The following is a 19,775-nucleotide window of genomic DNA, read 5'->3' on the forward strand; positions in this document are numbered from 1 at the left end:
TTTACAGTTGCACCACAATACCGAGAAGACGTTGAACGCATGATAGAGAGAACATACGAAACACCACCCAAGCAGATAAAGCAATGTCCAGTCGAACTCAAAATTATTCCTGATGGCGTGATTAAACCCTTTCGCCATGGACACACCCGACTATCTGAAGAAGAAGCTATAGCTGTAAAGAAGCAGGTAGAGGAATGGGTCGAGCAGTCAATCGTCCGTAAATCTACATCAAATGTTGCCAGTCGCATAGTCGTTGTCAAGAAAAAGGATGGTACCCTACGCGTTTGCGTGGACTATAGAAAATTGAACACCATGGTTCTGATGGATTGTTTTCCGGTACCCATAATGGAGGAGGTGCTTGAAAAACTGCAGAGTGCCAAATGGTTTACAACCATGGACTTACAGAACGGATTTTTTCATGTGGCCGTAGAAGAAGCCAGCAAGCCGTACACAGCATTTGTTACCCGAGAAGGCTTATTCGAGTTTAACAAAGCGCCCTTTGGTTTTAAGAATTCCCCAGCAGCGTTTATACGGTTCGTTCAATTTATTTTTCAAGAACTAATCAATTCCAATATAATGCAGCTATATATGGATGACATAATTGTATATGCCGCTACCCCAGAAGAATGCATGGAAAAGACGGAAATGGTACTTAAGAGAGCTGCAGAATTTGGTCTAAAAATAAAATGGAAGAAGTGCAACTTTATGCAGAGGCGAATTCATTTCCTGGGACATATTATCGAAGGTGGACAAATATGCCCTGGAAAAGAGAAAACATCAGCAGTGAATTCCTTTGGAACACCTCAGAATGTAAAAGCCGTTCAAGGATTTCTGGGTCTCACAGGATTCTTCAGAAAATTCATACCTGGATACGCCCAAATTGCGAGACCACTGACGGACCTATTAAAAAAAGATGCCATTTTCAACATTGGACCAGTAGAGCAGCAGTCGGTGAATAAGCTGAAAGAGATTCTGGTAAACGAACCAGTATTGAGGATCTACTCACGAGAAGCAGAAACCGAACTTCATACAGATGCCTCTAAGGACGGGTTAGGAGCCGTTTTATTGCAGAAGTTCGAAGGCAGTTTTCACCCAGTCTGCTTTTGGAGCAGAAAAACTACAAAAGCCGAATCAAATCGTCATAGTTATTACCTTGAAGTAAAAGCCGCATACTTAGCTCTGAAAAAGTTCAGACACTATTTATTGGGAGTCCCTTTCAAGCTCGTCACGGACTGTGTCGCATTTAAACAGACAACAAAAAAAGCAGATGTCCCAAGAGAAGTTGGCCCATGGATTCTCTATATGCAGGATTTTAATTTTCAACCCGAACATCGTGCAGGAGAAAGAATGAGACACGTTGATTTTTTAAGCCGCCATCCCCAAGCATGCATGATGATAACATCCGAGTTGACAGCACGTATTAAAAAGTCGCAGCAGAACGATGATTCAATTAGAGCAATCCTGGAAATTCTAAAAGATCGTCTATTCCAACCCTACAAGCTAAAAGGTGGCCTGTTGTATAGTATGGTCAATGGCAATGAACTACTGGTTGTCCCTGCACTAATGGAGAGGGAGGTGATTCAAAGCGCACATGAAGTTGGCCATTTGTCGTTGCAAAAGACGATGCATAGCATACAGCAGCAATTTTTTATTCCTCATTTGGAATACAAGGTAAAAAAGCTAATTTCTAACTGTATAAAATGTATCATCCACAGCAAAAAGTTGGGAAAGCAGGAGGGATATCTAAATTGCATAGATAAAGGAGACGCACCGTTGCACACACTACACATCGATCATTTGGGGCCAATGGATTCATCGGCCAAACAGTATAAATACATTCTGGCAACAGTCGATGCGTTTTCAAAGTTTGTCTGGTTATTCCCAACCAAATCAACCGGACAGGAAGAAGTGGTCAAGAGGCTGACCGACTGGTCAAACATTTTTGGTTTCCCTAAGCGAATTGTTAGCGACAAAGGAACGGCCTTTACGAGTGGTGCGTTCGAACAATTTATGAGCAGCCATAACGTGGAACACGTCTGCACAACTACTGGAGTGGCCAGAGGCAACGGCCAGATAGAACGAGTAAATCGTTTAATTTTGGCAATAATATCAAAGCTGTCTTCAGACGAACCGTCGAAGTGGTACAAATATGTGCCTGAGGTACAAAAGGCGATCAACTGTCACGTGCATTCATCACTGAAGCTGTCACCATTTGAGGTCATGTTTGGCACCAAGATGTACACCCGAGTTGAGGATCGGTTACTGGAACTGCTCCAAGAAGAAGTGGTCTGTCAATTCAACGAGGACCGCTATGAGATGAGACAGCTGGTAAAACGCAACATCGAGCAGGCGCAGAAGGACTACAAGCGCAATTACGACAAAAAGCGCCGAGCTGAATACAAATACAAAGCAGGTGATCTGGTTGCAATTAAAAGGACCCAATTTGTAGCTGGCCGCAAGATGGCAAGCGGGTATTTAGGTCCATACGAAGTCACAGGGGTCAAAGACAATGGCAGATATGACGTTAAAAAAGCAGCAAACGTCGAAGGACCCAATGTCACATCCACCAGCTGTGACAACATGAAGTTGTGGAAGTACATAGCCGAAAATGCAGACCTATTGTCATCCGGGTCGGATGATGATGATCAGGAGGGCCGAATGTAACATGGAGTAAGGCTGAAGGCTGGCAACAACCCGGTTGGCAGCGCTGTTGAGCAGCAACATGATTGTCGGAAATCGAAGTTATCGACAATCAGTCATCGAAGGAACGATCGCAAGGCAGCAGTGGAGTCGAGTGGAAGTCAGCGTTGCAGTCAGTCGAGTTCTCAGCAGCAGTCGTTCGGTCACAAACTAAGAATACTTTATATAATTACCGCATTTAGAATTAAACTAATAATTAAATTAATAATAAACAATAATAATAAACAATCTTACATACATATGTGTATACTCATATCATCATGACATGAGCAAGTCTATTTACTCACTTACAACAAAATTGCGCATTATGGTAGTCGTTAGTGTTTTTTTCCACGGATCTTTTTAAATTTTTTTTTAGTTTTCACTCTTTTGGTTGTCCGTGATTATATGTACGATTGTATTTGATTGCGTCGTGGGCGTTGGCCGTATAATTAACACATAGTTACGTTTATGTCTGCGCTGCCCTAAGCAACGGATCGGTGGGATGCGTGTCTAATTGGGCATAAAGAAACCGCCTTAATGCGTACACTATAATAAATAATGATCAAAATATAGCTTTAGCATTTTAAGTGATCACAGTACATATAGTAAAAAATGTCAAGTGACGATGACATGAAAACACTTTTCAATCCAGGCGACAGAAAAAAAAACCAAAATGGCGGGCCATCCGGAAAACAGGTTTAAGCAATTTTGTACAACACTGGTTTATGTTCTTCAGAAAAAAACAAGACCCATTGTGTCTTTATCTATATTGAATATTAACACATGAAATTCTGTTTTGTTAAGAAACCCATCGTAAACGGCGTAAAACGTTTCAACACTACTTAGTGAAGTAGCGGGTATTAGATAGTCGAGGAACTCGACATAGCATATATTTTTATTTTTACGCTCCGTATCTCGCAAAATTTTCCCACGCGCCCCCATTCGTTCCTATCATTCCCGTTTTTGAAGTACTTTCCATTCCGCGCAATAGGTTTGCTGGCATCATCTATCCCCTGGGTTTCACAAATCGCAATCTTCTGCGGTAACTCATCAGCGGCAGTGTAAGGTTTTCCGGCACTTGTTTGGACAAACAGCACCACAAGTGTGTTAACAAAGATATGATGGCTGTGGGTTGTGATCGTGTCTACTGCTTTAGCTTTTACTCAGCACCTCATAACTTTCCAAATCAAAGGTGCAAAGAGGCAAGTGTCGACACTTTCACAACAGGTTAGATAAAACGGACTTTTGGAGTGGATTATATTTCATGGGTTTTAAGAGCTTGGTGATGATCAAGTCTTAAAGTCTTCAATCACTCAAAACTAACAAATTGACCTACCTTCTTTATTCTACTTTCAAAACTACATGTTTTATAAACGTTCAACAATATAAGTTCTCATATAATATTGTACATTCAGTTATATAGGTGTTTCCCGACCTTTGGTATTTCAACAGCAACTTGCTAGTTCAGGGTGCAGGATTTGCACAATGACAGCTGTAACGTCGATTATTTACGAGGTCGTTACATCAGCTTGCATACTAAACTAAATGTTTGCAATTAGCTGCTTTTTATGTTGCATTTTAATGAGAATTTTGCCTGTGTCTTTATTTCTATTTGCCGTATTATAATTTTTTTAAGCCTTTTTGTCAACTTTTTCCGCATTGAGACGAGATAAGCTCGAGGCTGCAAGTCAGCCACTGAAGTTGTCTTCATTTGCAATTCGATTGAACTTGACTGGGCCAAAAAGAATCTGGCTAGCTTCGGTATTATGTTTTGTTATGCTATAATGATAATGACTCAGCTGCAAGTCGAGGTTTACCAAGTTTTTAAGCGAAGCCGGCCGGCTGTGCAGGCGGTCAATGTCAGTTGTTATTGGGATACATATTGCGGTTGGGTGTATGAGATATTTGAGGAGGGAAAAATTGTACGTGTTTAAAAAAAAAATGCTTGGACGAGTCAGCGTGAATAGCTTGTCAAGTCTAACCACTCAGTCAGCTTATGCCACCTATTTATTTTCAACGCTCATTAGAATAACAATAATTCATTTCGATGTTTTTGGAATTTGAACTGCGTTGTTACAAGTTTATAAAATATTTTTTTACATTACATTTATTAAACAAAGTAAAAACTATTAAAAGTAATTTTTGTTTTAATTTTTTGATATGTACACCATTTTCTTCTATGTGTGTAAGGCCATATAAGATCGTAACAATAATTGCGATCAAAGACATATGGTAAATATTATAAACAAATGTTCGCATGACTGGCTGGATGAAGATGAAGGCGCAGTTGGTCCGTGTTACAATGTAAGAATAAACAATTTCTATGTCATGGTATTGGTAAGCCTGCAGAGCTTTTATCGAAAGCCAGACTGCTAAATTATTAAAATCTCTTAAAACAATAGAGAAACTTGTAAGCTTTTCTAGTTGAGACTATGGGGTATGTACGGACAGACAGATGAGAGACTACTAGTGGTTAAGTATATACATATGTATATACTTAAACAGTTGGAAACATTTTCTTCTAATATACCTTTTTACACTAAGAGTACCGGCTATAACAATGCTGGACAACACAAAATAAATGAGCTAGTTTTTTATTTGCATTGGTTGCTGTTGCTGGGGCATACTGAATTTTCTTTGGCTTCTACCAACGAAGAAAATTCGTCTGCCGAGGTTACCACAAACGGTTTTTCTTAGGTAGTGGTAGTGGTGGGAAGTTACTGGGATAACAATTGCGTGTCTTAAATATACCATACACTGCAAAAAAAAATATAATATGGGGAATATAAATATTCCCCATTCCACATAACAAAAATAAAATATCCTTTCTGCGATCCCAGCTTAAAATATCTAAATGCGTAGCTTCCGCACTATTAGGTCGATAATAAATGAAAAGGAAAAAATTGTTGGAAAAAAATATCAATAAAATTTGTTGGGCATGCCTGTTTTACACTTGAACTTTAAAGTTCAAAGCAAGCGGTTGACATTTAACTTGACCAATAAAGGCAGAAGAATTCTGCAGCGCCAAATGTCAGGCTCAAAAAAATTCAAAAACGAAACAAAAGATTTAAGCGCGAACGTGACTCAAAGACAATTTCTAGGGGGTGGCAAATGTGTGGGAGTGGTTTATTTATGCCGAGCACACAAAATCTATCGTTTCACGTGCAGTTGGGGAATTTTGGTATTAACCCGCATTAAACAATTGACATAGAACTCAAGTCGTCGAAAAATATAAAGAATGCTATATTTTAATGTCTTGTGTTTTGTTTCCATTTCAGTTTTAGCTTTTGAAATCGAGACTATTATGGGTACGAAGAGCCGTAGTTGCTCCGCCTGATAAATGAGTTTGCGCCAATTTGAATAAAGCGCTCTAACTTTAGCATTGGAGCTAATTTCTAAACACCACACGTCGCTCGGCAATTAGCCGTATTTCAGCCATGAGGCAAGTCAATTTTGTTTTGAACTCGGTTTCGGTTTAAGTTTCAGTTCACTTTTATTCACCTTAAGTCTTTTAAGACTTGGAGTTACAAATATGTGCCTGGCACGCCAACATGATCGCCATTAGCTTTAGGCTTTGTTTAAATACCAACTTTATGCACACAGGCAAAAATCCAAAGTTTATTTAGCTGCGTGAATGTTTTTGGTTTAAAAGAAATGTACCGAAAAAAGGGAGAATACTGCTCTGGCAATGAATATTCTTTTAACAATGCCATGTTGAAACATTTAAATTTTATAATCATAAAATTACTGTATGCCATTGCTCTAGTTGTATTCCATATTCCATCAAAACCATAATTGTGTCATACAAATTTTTGTCTGTGAATAAGTAGGTGCATTTCGAGATCAGCCCTCAAACAATTCTTTCACAAATCAGCACATTGCGGTAGGTTGAAGTGTTTACTACTCTTATTAATATTATCCATTTTAAGGGTAATTTTCCCGCCTTCAAATGTCCCAGGCTAACACTACTACCACCTCCTTCTTGTTAAAAAAATTTCATAATTTTACAATGCGCGTTTGTGCAAATTTATTATAATTATTTTCTTTACCATTTCAGGCTCACCATTCCCTTAAGATGTTTTCATAAATTTCATGTGATATTTCATATTTCGATTATAATTGTTAATGGCATGGTAAATTAAATTAAACAGTCGCTTCAGAAACCATTCATGAAATAATCTTTGCCTTCTTAAAGATTTTCGGTCCCCGCATTCTCATTAACCGCTCGACTAATTGTGTGTTATCATTAATTTTTATTTTGGCCCCGGCATTGTCATTGAAGTGATTCATTAAGCTGCAGTTTTACGCTAAGGCGAGTTTAGCTCGTAATTGGAGCCAGCCCGTATTTTCCCCCACCCGGGGGCCATATTTCCGGCTCACTCAGGGCTATTGTCTTAATGGGTTACAAAGCGTAAAGTATTGTAATGCGTGGGGGAAGGGGGTTTACACCCCAGGCTGGGAATCTTTACATGGGATTGCGAAGTGGCCCTGGAACCTGTTCTATTTCGTTCGTAGCTGAATTTGCCAACATACATTTTCAGTCAAAGATTTCCAACTCCTTGCCTGATATTGGTCGACCGATCGATCGACTAATTGAACATGACATTTTCCAATAAACAACAATTACCTAATGTCTGACCTTAGGTTGCTGTAAAAATGGCATGATTAGCAGAGCAAAGATGTTTGTCTACATGATGAGCACCAATGTCAAACCCAAGCGAAGAATAACAATGGCAGCACATACCCGTTTTTATAGTTAAATGTCAACCACTTGGCTGTTGAATTTTTAGTCAGTATCTGAAATAAGTATGATTTCTTGAGCCTTTTTTCACGGACAACACAAATGCCATCGATCTGTATATATCTAAAAGGCAAGTAAATTTGTTTAAAGCCGAAAAGGTATTTGATGAGGTGTCAGGGCTAGTCGTTTACCCTTAAAGGTAGAGAGTAAAATATGTGGATCGATCTTATCTATGCCTTTCTTTTTGTGTAGTCTTAGCACTACTTATTAAATAATACAATAAGCTTGTCATGCAGATGGTCTCAATTATAAATGTTTGTAACTAACAAATATCTGATGAAAGTGCCGACTAGTCGCTTACTCATCTAGTTGGCGGTGGCTTTATTAAGATATAAAAAATATCATTTTTTTTTGGCTTTAGCATAAATAATAAAATTTAAAGTTCGGATCCCAATAATTCCTGCTTCTCGTATTTAAGTTAAGACTATTGGCCGCTAAGCAAACATTTGAATTCGGTTAGTATGGAGAGATCATGAGCTTGAGGGCAAATGACACAGTGGTGCTTCTTTGTTGTTCGCAGAGAAATTAAATACAGAAGGTTAGCGGGGTAAATACTTTATTAAGGCATATGATGGGTTTACATACACGATTGTATCGTCAAGGGCTACCAAAGCGAACACGTCGGACGGGCGCTTTTTAGTCAAAAATGCATTGCATTGTGTCTAAGATATGCAGAATATACAGAATTAACATATACAATGTTTTTTTTTTTATCTCTTCAACACAGAAAAATTGTGGTGTGGCGTAACTTTTTTTTAATATTCCAACAAGACTTTTAGAATAATATTCTTGAAAATTTTTCGTTCTGCGTACTAGTGGTTTATCTGCAATAAATCACATTGGGTAAAACCTTGCCAGGTTTTATTGAAATTTTTTGTCGCACACCCGCTAACGTTTTCCCTATGAAATCTACATGATCACATCATGAAGAATGAGTAGATATAATTATATATAATGCTAACTGGCCAAGGACAGGCAGCTAGTTAGTTGCGTTTTGTATCTGTGGTCTCTCCCATTTTCCATAATGTTGTTTTGTTTTCAATGATTGACTAGCCGACTGACTACCTGACTGACTGACAATGCATGCCTCACTGAACCGTGTGCAGTGGGTGGCCGATTCTCGGGGCATTGAATCTCATGGGTGCCCAGGCATTGTATTAATTTGGTCGTAGACATATGTATTCTTATACTGCAAAAGCTAAGAAGCGCATTCATGCGATTCTCTACGCTTATGCAATGTTGTGAGCTACACCTTTGTCTGCTTGCTGGCAGTCAAGCGTCGCCTTTTTCTTTTATTGCGATGTTCACGTCTGAGAAATCTAGTGGGCGCGGTTCTTTGGAAAGTGAATCTACTTGGTAATTGTATCGATATCCCTAGAATTGCATGTACCAGACACTTAAGTGGTAAAAAGCGTTTGTATTATGTTCACTTTACTGACTAAAATAAGCCTTGTTGCACAATAATATATATATTCGTGATCAGGACCATATGCCCAGGCCATCTGGCCATGTCTAGCTGTGCGTATAAACGGGCAGAACCAAAAAAGCTAGAAAATTAAGCTAGCTTTAAATTATAGTGTTATCCGAAACCAAGTAATAACAAGGAAGCTAGCTTCGGCAATCTAAGCTGTGTTGGTAAATTTGACTGAAGTTTATACCCTCTAAAGTGCAATCAAAGCCGAATCAAACACATATTAAAATCCATAATTGAATACATATGCTAAGTAAATCCTTAAATCCTACCAAAATATTATATTTTTTGGGAAAAGTCCAATTTTTTCGCACTTGTTTTACGGCCAGAACGTCAAGTGAATTAAAATGAAGCCGAATCAAACGAAATGGCATGAATTTTAATGGTGTTTTACGCACAAGTATATATATTTCATTTGAAGCTTTGTGTGGCTGAATGGTTAATTAGGTTGCAATTGCATACTTGGCGCATGCTTGATGTGAGCGTTTGGGCATTGAACATTGGAAGCTCACTCGCTGAGTCAGCAAACGTTGCCGTGCGGCAAACACGTTTTCAGATCAAAACTGGCAGGAACTATAGACCATGACACGTACACCGGACAAGTAGACAACGGACAGTTTTTCACATGAGCAACAAGCGATTTCGCACCATTCATTTTGGTTTTGTTACTCGGGCCAACAAGGTGAAGGTTGAGGGACATTAAAATGCCCCCAAATGACAGAGAAAATAGAACTAATTCATTTCTGCGATATTATGCTTCTCATTTGTACTATGTATATATATATATTAATTCAATAATGTAAGCGTAGAATATGTTTAAACAACAAAACAATAAATTGCTTCGTGGGCAATACTAGGATCTGCATGTTATATTACGGTACATAGCTATTGGCCATTTAGTATTAAATCTTAAACGTTTACAAAATCAAGTACCTTGTTAAAATATTTTCCATATAACTCCATATAATGTTGCATTGATAATCATAGCGAAGCTTTGAAGCTACATTCAGGGTTGCAGTAAAACCCCTAATTACAATCCAGCAATCCTATCTCAAATCCAAAAAATCATTCAGTTGCATGGCTAACCGCTGGACTGCAAACTAAACCACAATGATTGCTGTTCACTTAAAAAGCTCGGCTCATCCTCAGACTCCACATACAAATTTAACTGCAAAACTGATTTGATTTTCTGATTGATTTTCTGCCTGTATTGTTATGAGTGGGGGGAGGCGATTATTTCAACACTACCCACAAACCGGTCATTATGTTCATAACGCAATTTGCATTCACCTTTCCAAAAGCTGCGTATATTATGTTTGTTGTCTTTACGCTTTTTTGTGTTTTGGCTTTCGGGAAATGGAACTTGGCTGTGATTTGATTGATTGCAATAGCCAGCAGTGCGTGTCGAAAATGGCCAAAATGCTCAAAACGACGTTCAAAATATTATCCTATGGGCCAACGAACCGAGCAATTACGTTATATTCGTTTATTTTGTGTTATTTTCCCTGCGAAAGCAAAGAAGACATCATTAAGTTTGAATAAGTCGATTGCCACACCATTTTTTTCAACGAATTGCGCCAAATACCTTCGACACACAAAGGCACGAAAAAACAGCTCAAGTTTACCGCTTGTAGCTCGAAAATCGCATACGAAATGTTAGGACATAGAAAGCCGCAGCACGCAATTTATCAGCCCAGAGAATGTTTTTTAAATGAAAAGTGTATGAATCGAAATGGAGATACTGATGGCGTTGATGTATACTTCACGCTTTAGTAGCTGGAAATCAATGTTTTGCAATTTACAAATAATATCCGCAATATATCGAAAACCCTATAAATGACCTTTATATCAGGAATATTGGGTAGCGTATGATAAGAAATCAGAGCGGAATTCAATTTTAACTCTATGCGTTTAAAATAGTATTATTACACCCGTTATACATAGCCGCCTGTTTCCCACATAATCCACATTACCTTAGTGTGTATGGGAATCTGATAACTAAGGCACACTTGAACATTTTAGTATTTATACATACAATACCATATGCACAGAGTGGCGCAAATTTTCAGTAATTAATTTTATGTTTGTGTCAAATCGATTTAAAAAAAAGGGAATGTGGTCAAATGTGACGACTTTTTTTGTGGTTTATTTTTATAATTTAAATAATTTTGCAGCATTTTCGTTTATTGTAGATCAAAAATAATAGGCTAAATTTGCTTTATTAAATATGGATTATGTAAATTTGCAATTCGGTTAAAATTGTTCTACTTAGTTGCTACAACCGATTGACGATGTCATGTTTCCAGATATGATTGATGCGGCATATGTACCCACCTTTTATTAACATTTTAGCCCGGACCCAATAAACACGAATCTCAATTACTGTGCTCCGATATATTTGTGTATTTGTGTACTTTTAAGTCAATGGGTTTAAGCCCACCATTTAAATGAAACACAATTCGCGGACATAACAAGGACAATAACATCGACATTAAAAATAATAAATAAAATAAAACTCAAATGTCTGCACATTTCCCTTTCGCTGATTACGATTTTTCTAACCGTTCAATTTTTTCCTTTTTTTATTTTGAAATGGCTTTTGTACTTATTGTTCCCGTAATTAATATTTTTATCATAAGAGCGGCTCTCATTAAATTTAAGTCATTGTTCAAATGAATGGAAATTATTGTTTGCTTCAGTTGCAATTTAACGCATAGTTTTCTCAGATTCAATGTGATCATTATGTACTTGAGGGTTGAGATCTGTGGCCCAAATTGGGGGCGTCATCATCAGTGCGCCGATTGTTCAGATCTCTCCGCACTTACATATTTTTTGTTTTTTGACAAGCCATATACTCATGGCTTGGGAAATTGTCACAAGGTAGCTGCGGTTGTGATGTAATCTGTGGTTTTTAAATTTGCCCCATTGAAATATTGAGACTCACACGCAGTTTTAGAAGATTGTTCCACGCTTTTACAACTATAAAAGAAATAGTTTAGGATTATTGTATTAAAATCACCATCAGGACTGTGAGCAAAAATATGAATGGGGACATTTTAGCTAAAGCACAAATTAAATCCATTAAGACATTTCCCAGGGGAAATACTTTTGGTTTTGAGTAGAGGGAAATGGTACGTAATTATTGAAAATTCGTACGAGACATAAAGAGAGCAGACGGAAAGAGTGAGTGGTTCGCAAAATGTCAGATACAATAGAAGAAAATTACGCCAGCAAACGAAAAAAAGGGAAAATGAGGTCTGCGGTTAATTTTCCCTCTTTCTTTTCTCCTTTACCCTTTTTTCAATCTTTACTATAACTCTTTCAGTATTTGGAGAAGATGTGGCAAGAGCTACGCGAGATGTCTGGGAAAACATACCTGGCATTGTTTTTCGGTGGCATCATTTTCCCATCTTCCCATCTTTTCCCTCTGATAACCTATTTTTGATGTTTTTTTTATTACATCGTTTCTGCTGACTATTTGGTTGGCTTCCTTTTCGCCTTTTTGTTATGTGGCTTGCTTAACTGCAACCGAAAAATTAGCAACTCCAACTGAGATTTTTACATATTAATTGACCCAAAACTGAAATGATTGACACAATTTGTAATAATTTTTAGCGAAATGGGGCACTTGTGATTATTATCTTGGAAAATTAATATTTAGTCGATTCTGGGGTTGAGGTTACTTGAAATTTATTTATTTCTAATTTTTAAAATTATATGTGAGGTGAGGGTTACGCATATATAGTTTTAGTGCTGTCCCAATGTTATGTTTCTACTTTAACGAAAAACAAAACAAAGCCTGGCTAAGTGAAAGTGCTGCTGCCACAAATCAAAGACTTCAGCAGCGGTAGCTGCTCAACTTGATCACAAGTCGAGAGGCTATGGCCAATGGCCGCTGGTTGATGACTTTAAGTCTCATAATTCTCGTGGCAGTTAACAGTTTCACTTTCAACTAATTAAGTCACAGATACAAACAGATTTTAAAACATACCATTTTTGTGATGGATAGCTTCCTGATCCGGTGTTTTGGCCGTGGTTACAGATGCAATGAAGATTACTATTAGACAGGCGCAGATAGCTAAGTTACTTGATGCAAGTGCTCCGCTGATTTGGTTTGGTATATCTGCTGATTTTTTTGATGTCTTTTCCCAAAACGTTAACATTTTTTTTTGTCTGCTGCTCCGATAGATTTTGCTGCTTAGTTTCTTCGACAATGCCATATTTGTATTTTGTCTTTTTAATGCGTTTTATAAAAGCAAATATGTGTTATTGGGAAATACCTTTCTATCGGTAAATTCGTCGCTGAAGCTGCAAAGCAACCACACTAGCAATGAAAACTGCAAAGTGAAATTTCACTTTCGGACTTTGAAGTGGAAACTGAGATCAGGCTTAAGATTGTTTTTTTTTTCTTTTCGGTTCAAAAGCAACTCTGCTTCACGGAAAAAAATACCATACACAAATCCAACACAAAGGAAGACTTTTTCTTCAATTTCACTCAATATTTTACCTCCCAAATGGAACTATAAAAACCAATAACAACTTCGATTACCAATTTACCCCAAAATATTATTAATATTCTATTTTTTATTTGTAGCTTTGACTGTCCTCTTATCGGTTCGCAAGAAAGTCATAAGCATACAAATTATTTTGTAAGGTAGCAGCAACTGCAACAAGTATAATTTAAGTGCAGGATAGCTGTTTCTGCTTTTGCTACCACATGCAACGCAAAACTATACTGCAACTATTTCTTCGACCAGTTTGGCCAAAAGGTGTTGTTTTCGTTATTGTTATTGTAAACGCAACTGCAATTGAAGTTGTGCAGGAAACTATTAGCGCGGAACAGCAAAAATTATCGAAATTATTTTATTCGATTATTTGTAACTAATTTGCATTTCGTTACAGCTTTGAGTGGTAATTATTAATGCGGAAATGGGGCGCCATCAAAACATTAGGCACTTGAACAAAAAAATATAAAAAAAACTACTACACGCCAATGAAAATATGTACGATGAGTTTGTGTAGCTATTAATATTTTGTACTTTTTTGGTATTATGGTAAATATCTCTAAGCACTTATAAAAAGTAGTCACACACATTTTTTCGGGGGTTACGGGGCTCGCAAGTGGGGTACAAAACGCACTTTGTCAACTGGCGGTTTAAATCGCGCTGGCGGCCAAGTAACGCGACGTGTGCCAAGCGGTTCCAGCGAACGCCATCAACGGTCTGAGCGGCGCTTGCGCAGTCGTAAACTTTTAAGCTGTCGTACCACTGGCGGCTTAAAAACAAAGAGTGGTAGCCAGAGAGAGCGAGCAGCACTGGGAGCGAGAGTATAGGTTTTCATGAACAACGAGATAGCTTTCGATCAGCTGAGTAATGGGGTATACTACGTATGCAGAAAATTGTAAAATAAGTAGAAGGAAGCTTTTTCAACTGCATAAAGTTTAACATGTTTTTTTTTTATTTTTTAAATACTTATTTTAAGATTTACGGTTAAAAAACATGCAGAATATTACCAGCCGCAATATATGTGTAACTAAACAAATGTTAACTTTTAAATTTAAAGCTGAGTACCGGGTATCTGATAGTCGACGTACTCAACGTTTGGGTTCCTTTTTATTTTTATTTGTCAAGCTGCGTGCCCCACAAACCAGTAACTATTGTACAACTGTTTTGCCTGCCGTTGCGGCTACCGCTCCTCAATGGCTGAACGAACAATAGCACGTAAGGCGACTACGCTCCTCCTAGGCCTGAAATCCTGTATATTAATAACCTTAAAATTTGTCTAAAACAAACACACAATAATAACAAAATACAACAAAGGGCACGCTGGAAGGGCTGCAAAAACATTGCATAAGATAATGGTCAATCATAGCTCGAATTCGGTGGCCAAACGAGATGGAGTTGGTTAATTAATCGAAGTAGTCAGAGGTGCCATTAAATGCATTGTCCAAATTGGTATTAAATACCATTATCCCGTGTGCTGAGGTCGCAAAATTGTTGTTTCTTGGCGTAAAGTATTCACGCTGATTACAAGCCCCATATTCGACAACTTTTTTGTATTGCCAGTGAACTTGGATAAGTTTGACTGCTAGGTTTTAGTATGTTACTTATGAAATATATAAATTCTTGCAGATTTTATATTTAAAGTAGTAGTGGTTCCTTACAAAGGGAAGTGCTTCATGCAAAAGTGGCCCCTACAGCTTTAGATAAGGTGGCTTCCTGAAAACTTAACTGAATACATTTATATTATACGTTTTTATATATTATACGTTTTGAAGGGTAAATATTTATTACGATACCACTTTGGTGGCGTTTTACTCCTCAGTATTTTATTAAGCTCAATTTTACAGTCGAAATCTAATTCTCACACTTGTTCTCTGTTGCTTATCACTTAGTTTTAAAAATTACAAATGTAAGTGCTATCAAATGAACACTCAAAACATTATAAAGAAAGATTTTTTGTTATGAATGCTTTTCCTATAAATTTGCATATGTATAATATTTTACATACTTCCCAACGAGAAGGAGATTTCTATTCCGCTAAGGCTCCATAGCCTTCCAACTGACAGGCTTACCTTTTAGCGTTAATAGTAAGCCGTTTTTAGGAGGGGACAACCAGGGCGTACCTCACAATTCAGGCTTAAAGCAATTACGCACTCTTTGCAGTTGTCGCCGATGTCGATGTCTCAGTTTGTGTCTGGATTTTCAGACGGAGTTGGTCTGCACCATCGACTTCCTGCTTGAGGCGCAGCAAATGCGTTTCCCCTTTATCACCAGATGACTCTTATTTTTTTTTTTTTCATTTTTGGTCTGTCATTAAACAGATAGTTTTCTCTTTTGGCGCACATTTTTTCGTAAGCTGCTATTTTACAGACAAGTTTCAAAATCCAGTTACAATTCTCTTCCTGTAGGACATGAACGGGGTTATCAAGTCGCAATAGAAATTTTGAGATCGAAAATCTTCAGCATAACCATTAGTTTTGTATATCTGCCCTTGTCTGCCTGCACATATGTATGATAACTGGCAGTCCCGCTTTGAAGACATCATTACAATTTTTTATTGGAACTAACTGATTTGTGGGCTCCTGTTGTCTGTAAGATACTTTTGCCGAATCTTACATACCCCTTTTACTCGTGTAGCAGGTATAGTTAATAATAAATAAAGAAAATAACAATAAAACACTTATCCAAACAGGCGCCAATTTTTGTTTTTTGTATTTTTCCGTTTGTCAACACTTAACCAGGGCTTCAATAAGAAAAAGATACTGTGGCGCCATCCTTTTTAACAATTAAAGCTTAAACTAACTCCTAGTGAAGACACGAAGCAACGAAGCTCCAAATGTAAAAACTTAAATACATTGTAAATTTTAACTTATGTAATTTTTATTGTATTTAACTATTTAATAAGAATAGCATTTAAGCATTGCAAGTTGTCTTTACATAACGCTTTACAAGTTTATGCCTTTTCATAAGTCAAGATTTTAAACGATTAATCGACTTGATTTCTCTTTATTATTTTACGTTTACAAAACTCTTAGCGAATACACGAGCCAAAGACGCCATTATCGTATTTTGAGTTCCATGTTAAACAGCTCCAAATGTAAAAACCTTAATACATTGTAAAATTAAACTTAATTGTCCATGTAATTTTTACTCAATTAACACCCACAACACGCAAAACGTTGTCACGCCCACAATTAAAAACAAAAGACGCGTTACACACCTGTTCAAAGGTGTGGGCGTGGCAGTTTTCGGTGCGTCCATGTCTCTCGAAACTGTATGCTTAATTTCAACTTTCTAGCTTGTATAGTTCCTGAGATCTCGACGTTCATACTGACGGACAGATAGAGGGGCATTGGGACATGGCCACATCGACTCGACTCTATTGATCCTGATCAAGAATATACTCTATATGGTGAGAAACGCTTCCTTCTGCCTGCTAAATACTTTTCAACGAATCTAGTATACCCATTTTTTCTACCAGTAACGAGTATCAAAATTTGACGAAGAAGGGACAAGTGGCAATTTGTAGAAATAGAATAGAACAGAATAGAATACCTCAAAAGGTGAGTCACAATCTGTTAATTAAAAGATTTTAAGGCATGGGCTGGTTTAGACAAGTGGATCACGAACACAAACTCGATCACGATCGTCAATCCACATCAAAGGTTACTCATAGGACATTCTTGAAACTCCCTTAGAAATTACAGTCACAATACCGGATTTTATATGAAGCGCGAATTTAATCGAGTTCAACTAGTTAGTTAGCATTTTAAGTCGTCTTTGGGCTTGAAGCGTAACCTTGAACGCTTTTGCGATCTCGCCGGTGATTAAGTTTGGCAATAAAAAATAGACCAAGTTGATTGCCACGCAAATTAGCAAAATATTAAATAAAATTGTGAGGTGGTTCACTCACAGCAATAATGTCAACGTGGTAAATGTCATCGTAATACATATCGAGAAAGGTAAACAAAAATGCAAAAAAAAAAAAAGAAAAAATAGACCGAAAGGGGAACAAAAAAATGTTGTTCACCTTTCAGTTGGGTCTGCCTGTCACTTACAGCCTAAGTTGTTACATGTTCATCTGGTCGCGGCAAACAAAAACAGCCAAGGCCGTACAAATAGCTGCAAGACATTTTTAAAATTATTTATTTTTTAACTAATTTTTATTTTTATTTAATTATCTTTTTTATCTATCCTATAGACGTTTTGATGACACAAGAAATTATAATATTTTATTTACAATTTTTTTAATGAAAAAAAATTGAATACAATAAATATAAAATCTTAAAAACTATGCAAATCATGCAAATTTACACTTTTTTAAGTATATCCTTTCTCTTTATGAAAATGTTACCTGAAAGTACTTGACATAGTATTTCGTCCCTGGCTGTATGCTGTAGACACATTTGTATGCAAATGCCAAACGGTGGTTCGTCTTGGTTTTTCAGGTTTATTTGCTTATGTTTTATTAATTTTTTTTTATTTTATTTAATTTTATTTATTTTTTTTAATCGTGGGGTAAGTCTTTTGAGATTAAAACTTCGGCCCCTCTCGTTGACTTCTCTGGTCTGCCACACTCCCTTTGCGAGTCGATTACTGAATCGATTTAATGCCAATTTATGTAACTTTCGGGCAGCGTTTTTAGTTCGATCTCTGTCTCTACTTTGATCTCAACACTCGCGTTGCGTCGTGACTCAATTTCAAAATAAACTGTTTAAAATTAAACAAATTTTCGTAATAAACTAAAGCTTTAGAGCAGCACAAAAGCACATTAAAGTGGGTCACAAAATGAGTACAACAAAGTGAAGTAAAAATTAATACTTTACAAGTGCAGGCAAGTCATTTATAATTAAATTAACAATATTTGATTTGGAATTTTTTTTTGCTCATTTCTGTATATTTATGGCTGATTTTACACAAAAAGTACATCGTTTTTTAAATTTAATTTGAAAAGAAGGTTGAATGAAAAGTGATTAAAGATATATATTTAAATAATGAATATAATACATTTGCAAGTGTCTGGAGCAGTACAAAAATAATCAATAAAAGTGATATGAATAGTTCGGAAAACAATTTTAATAACCAAATCAAACCTGACCTTGAAATTACAAATTTTTGAACAGTGCCGCCGTTGACCTTTATGACTGTTCAACTCAATTTCCATACCTCCACGAATGAGGAAATCTCACACACCTACTTATATATATTTCAACTAGAAATTACTAGAAGGTCGTCAAAACTGAACACTTATTTTGATGTTCGACGAAAAAATGTTGTCCAATGATTCATTAAATGGCAACCTACATAAAATATATTACTATGTTCCTACAACGTCGTCGTGTTTATCAAAATGTTCCTTGTAACTGTCTTGACAGGCAAAGAGTCGACTTACATTGAACTCCTGGGGACACTTCCACATAGTTGGGTAAGTTGGTAAAAATCTAAGGAATTTTTTAATAATAATATTTTTTATTAATAATAATTATCTAAGGAAAGATCAACCAGGAATCTAAAAATAAAGAAGTAACGCAAAGTTCTATGTGATCACAAGAGATTACTTCAGAGTTATAGCATTTGGGGATACTACGTGTTCAGACATTGTAAGTGGTTTCCACAGGGAGAAGTTTATAGGCAATCCGGTATTTTTGGATTACTCTGCGAGACGAGTCCACACTATTTCCCTCTCCTCGTCCTGCAGTAGCCTCAGTCTACCAGTATTGAACGCCTCTCTCCCCTTATAACACACACGGCTCTTGCATAATAATTGACAGTTATAAATTTTACTTGACTTAACATGCGCGGCCAGGTTCAAAATAAAAAAATAAAAATGAGAGAAGCGAAGTCCATAAACAGTCAGGAATGTACATATGCGTAGCAAGACAAAGAAATCAAATCCAATATTTGAAAAATTATCTCGAAGCATCGAAATGAAAGAAATGGTTTTTATATTTTATAGAGGAAATTTAAGCAAAAAATTTTTCACCACCCTTCTGTTTTTAGATAAAAGAATAATACTATTTCAAGTAAAATTCACAAAACGAAATTGAATCTACGATTGTTTTTTGTGTAGTGTCTTGAGCAGTACCTTATTAGTTTTGGCTTTTGTCCAGTTTTCCGGTCAGTTATCGCCCTCTACTCTCTTTAAAGTTCACGTAACTCTTATCGGCAGAGAGAGACAAAAACTGAGGGAGAAAAAGATCCGGGCAATGGCTGGGCCTACGTGCCAGTGTTGTCTTTTTTTTACATTTTTTTGAGTGGATTGGGGATTGGAGATCTCGGCGACGCCAACGGTTGCAGACCGCATTAACATTCCAAGTTG

General features: G+C 36.9%; 2 protein-coding genes across 8 annotated transcripts in view, besides 4 other annotated features; one reads left to right on the forward strand and one right to left on the reverse strand.

Annotated features, from left to right (window-relative positions):
- Positions 1 to 2,935: part of a mobile genetic element that runs on past the window's edge.
- Positions 1 to 19,775, forward strand: part of CG3777 (uncharacterized protein) — a 70,802-nt gene that overhangs the window by 40,917 nt on the left and 10,110 nt on the right. Inside the window, exons 1-2 of one of the 2 annotated variants that reach the window (NM_001297804.1) lie at positions 17,810 to 18,290; positions 18,832 to 18,881. The exons of the other annotated variant lie outside the window; for it this stretch is intronic. The gene's annotated coding sequence lies outside the window, so the exon portion shown is untranslated. Of the gene's footprint in view, positions 1 to 17,809; positions 18,291 to 18,831; positions 18,882 to 19,775 lie in introns of those variants that run through there. 2 annotated transcript variants of the gene reach the window in all.
- The window catches only part of CG32816 (uncharacterized protein), a 154,151-nt gene that overhangs the window by 4,044 nt on the left and 130,332 nt on the right, over positions 1 to 19,775 (reverse strand). Inside the window, exons 1-2 of one of the 6 annotated variants that reach the window (NM_001297807.1) lie at positions 14,048 to 14,182; positions 12,946 to 13,187 (exon numbers count right to left, since the gene is read on the reverse strand). The exons of 2 other annotated variants lie outside the window; for them this stretch is intronic. In NM_001297807.1, coding sequence (NP_001284736.1) covers positions 12,946 to 13,174 — 229 coding nt within the window. In that variant the 5' untranslated portion in view covers positions 13,175 to 13,187; positions 14,048 to 14,182. Of the gene's footprint in view, positions 1 to 12,945; positions 13,292 to 14,047; positions 14,183 to 19,775 lie in introns of those variants that run through there. 3 more of the 6 variants (NM_166839.3, NM_166838.3, NM_001297808.1) reach the window with 3 other exon arrangements.
- Positions 8,947 to 9,040: a mobile genetic element.
- Positions 14,515 to 14,541: a mobile genetic element.
- Positions 16,689 to 16,918: a mobile genetic element.

The sequence above is a fragment of the Drosophila melanogaster genome, chromosome X, assembly GCF_000001215.4.
Source record: "Drosophila melanogaster chromosome X".
NCBI classification, from domain to species: Eukaryota; Metazoa; Arthropoda; class Insecta; order Diptera; family Drosophilidae; genus Drosophila; species Drosophila melanogaster.